This window comes from Octopus sinensis, linkage group LG11 (genome assembly GCF_006345805.1).
Source record: "Octopus sinensis linkage group LG11, ASM634580v1, whole genome shotgun sequence".
Lineage (NCBI taxonomy): Eukaryota > Metazoa > Mollusca > Cephalopoda > Octopoda > Octopodidae > Octopus > Octopus sinensis.
The window spans coordinates 71,411,648-71,415,315 of record NC_043007.1 but is presented as its reverse complement, the minus strand read 5'-3'; the positions used below and the strand labels follow the sequence as shown (position 1 = coordinate 71,415,315).

At 38.5% G+C, this 3,668-nt stretch overlaps 1 protein-coding gene across 1 annotated transcript in view; it reads left to right on the top strand.

Annotated features, from left to right (window-relative positions):
• Positions 1 to 3,166: 3,166 nt before the first annotated feature.
• The window catches only part of LOC115217688 (neutral protease-like), a 7,412-nt gene continuing 6,910 nt past the window's right edge, over positions 3,167 to 3,668 (top strand). Inside the window, exon 1 of the mRNA XM_029787440.2 lies at positions 3,167 to 3,300. Within this exon, the coding sequence (XP_029643300.1) occupies positions 3,252 to 3,300 (49 nt within the window). The 5' untranslated portion in view covers positions 3,167 to 3,251. The remainder of the gene's footprint in view (positions 3,301 to 3,668) is intronic.

The window sequence follows — 3,668 nt, the reverse complement described above, 5'->3', positions numbered from 1 at the left end:
GATAGAAAAATTTCAGTCCTCAACAAATTCTGATATCTTGCAAATCTCAAGTTAATACCATAATAGAGTGCTCCTCTCAGATTTGGGACAGTGCTGCTGTTATGTGCAGACTCATCCTGGAATGCATCCAAAGAAGGACATATGGATTGAGTGACACACGATCGCTAACAGACATGCAACAATAACTGTTCCATATGCATTTAGTCATCACTCTCTGTCTTCCATTTCCATCAATCATAGACATACTTCAGTCACTAGTCAACGCGTGGATGGTTCCCTGTCCATATTTTCTATTCAATCCATATATGACATACTACAATCACTTATCTACAGGCGGCTGACGCTCCTCTCTTTCCAATAATAAAGGACCCACTGACCTACTTCAGATATATTTCCTAGTTCATGAAGGTGAGTTATGGTTGTAGTGTCTTGAATTCTCATGCAGTTTACATTAATTTAGTCATGTAGACATGTTGTTAAGATAGACCCAAAGACAAAATTATAAATTTCGAAATTATTTACACCATGTGCCTGAACAGTGATGGGACATGTCAATATGTTCTCATCTGCATCTGTATTGTTTTCGAGACTGAAATTATATTTGGGATTTCTTTAAAGACGACTAGAATTGAGAAAGAAGTTAACAATGTTAAAATATTCTTTTCTGCTCTTGACACGAGGCCCGAAATTTTGGGGAAGTGGCCAATCGATTATATCGATCCCAGTACGCAACTGGTACTTGATTTATCGACACTGAAAGGATGAAAGGGAAAGCTGACCTCGGCGGGATTTTAAACTCAGAACGTAACGGCAGAGAAAATACCTTTCTTTACTACCCACAAGGGGCTAAACACAGAAGGGACAAACAAGGACAGACAGACGGATTAAGTCGATTACATCAACCCCAGTGCGTAACTGGTACTTAATTTATCGACTCCGAAATTGTCGAAAGGCAAAGTCGACCTCGGCGGAATTTGAACTCACAACGTAACGGCAGACGAAATACCACTAAGCATTTCGCCCGGCGTGCTAACGTCTCTGCCAGCTCGCCGCTTTTACAATGTTAAAATATTAATTTCTTTTTTGCCCAAAGGGGAATAAACATAGAGGGGACAAACAAGGACAGACAAAGGGATTGAGTCGATTACATCAACTCCAGTGCGTAACCGGTACTTATTTAATCGAGCCTAAAGTATGAAAGGCAAAGTGGACCTCGGTGGAATTTGAACTCAGAACGAAATAGCAGAATGTTCTGAAGTATATTGTTCACATCTCCAGAGGCATAAAATTCGAGCCAGTTTGCGCGTCACAGCTCCGTAAATAAGAGTTCCAGTCTGCTTTATTCCAGTCAAATCGGGCAGTTTGAAGACGGTTGTGGTTTTTGTTATAACCAGAGACAAGTCGGCCATGATCATGGAATGATCAGAGTCACCTAAAGGTTCTTCAGTAGTGACACTAATAATTGTTTCAGGAGAAGCGGTAAATAGCAGATCTAAAGTGATGTTACCCCTTGTAGGGGAGGTAACGACTTGAGACCAATTTCAATTCCGCACCAGTTCAAGGAAATCGTCTGCACTTTGCGGCCAACGGAAGGCCTCTCAGTCAATCTAAGGAAAATTGAAGTTCCCCGCAATATAAACATAAGTGGCTGTTTTCATGGCAGCAACTCTGAGGATATCAAAATGTTGTGTGTCTTGATGATAATTTGGGAGGCGGTAAACAACTCCGAGTAGAAGTGTTGACATAGTCATGTGTATATTGCAGAAAAATACTTCCTGTTGAGATTGGTTCAAATCATCACAAGGAATTACCGATAGATTTGAACGAACGTAAACCATCACACTCCCACCACGTCGATTAATGCGGTCTTTGCGGAACAGGTTGTAGCCGGCTATGCTGAAAACCCCATCACAGAGTGCAGAGTGTGCCCATGTTTCCGTGACTGTGATGAAATCGTAGTCGATACTTTTGACGTAAGAGTAAAAAAGATGTACTTTGTTGCATAAACTACGGGCATTTAAAGACAACAGTTTGTATCTGGATTTCAGATGACGATGATATACAGGGGATGGCTGATTGTTCTTGTTTAGTTTTCCATGATTTTTGTATTGCCAGTTATTGTGGGTGCAGTATGTTCAGACCAACTGATATCCCTTATCCATGACTCACCAGACTTGACGAATTTCCATATTCCCATCGTCGCGTAGGCTAAAGCTTTCCTGTGGCACAGAGTTGCGATTTAGGGAAGCTACAGATCTTAGCTTTGAACGAACGTACATCAGTTGGTAGGCCAGGACGTGTCCGAAAGGTAATTCTGTTTTCGCGCCGAGCCCTATCAGCGGCTAGATGGTATGCCCGCGCCTCAGTAGAGTTCGAAAACAACAGCTTAATCAATCTGGGTTTGGATCCTGGTCGGTCAAAGCGGAAAGCACTTTTTGGAGGAACACAGCTTAGGTCTTTAGATGTGTTGCCAGTAAATGCCTGTAGATCTATCACATCTTCCGATAGAATCCCATTTCTATGAAAACATATTAAAATTAGAATTTTAAAGTTTTATTATTCACACTCAGCAAAATCTCTGCTGAAGTAAATGATGCATAGATGTCTCCATTAATCTTAATCGTCTGGATCCTTAACTTTAAATGTAGAAACCATGTTATAGGTGGGGTTTAACTAAACTAAAACAAAATAGTTATAGTATTTTTTAAAAACTTTTCCAGACTTTATGAGATTGGAGAGACTTTTATGAAAAGAATGGATGAAAAATTATTTCAGAAACTAAAATGATACAGACTGATGAATAGAATAGATTACTGTATTATCAATTTGAATCCGTAGTGATTATTACTAATTTACTGTTTGATTTCCTAGAATGTAACCAATTAAGATTGCTTCTAATTTTTATTGAGTGGATTCCGTAGCTAAAGCAATTGATATTAACGAGCAATTGAGCAATTGATATTATAGATAAATAAGCACATACTTCGTTAATTCACCTTAAATGTCAGGTAGTAATTTACAAATAACTCGTGAATTATTTATAATGATAACAATTATTCAGTATATTGGTACAAAAATTTCTTCTCTTCAAGTGTCGGTAAGCAGTAGATTGAATTGATGTGGATACTGAGGGGGGGGGGGTGGCCCACGTAATGATTAGACTGACTATATAAATAAGAGTCAGCAATGATTGAGATACATCTTGAGCTGGTTTTTGAAAAGAGCAGAGGATTTGTGAATATTACACAATCATGAGGCATTTGATGGTTATATTTTATTCCTGGCATCTCCTATTTGGCAGTAAGTATATTTTCAAGAATTTTTTATTATTGAATTTACATGTATTTTATCTTTATATTTTCTGATTATGACAAATTACTTGTTTTCTACATGAAACATTTTATAGAACTTAGGTTTTACTTATGGATATTATTTCAATACTTATATGATAGACAGTGGAAACAATGAAGGGTAAAGTTGCTATCACCGTCGAGATATGAACCCAGGTTGTAAATATATGATATTGATCACAGCAAAATATGTATTACTCATCTCTAGCATTGCAGTCAGGAGTCTGCTGAGGCACATACACTCAAACACACGCTCGTTCGCTTTATTTTGGTCGCACTGCCTTCCAGACGTGCGCCAAAAGTTGGCCCTCTTGTGTT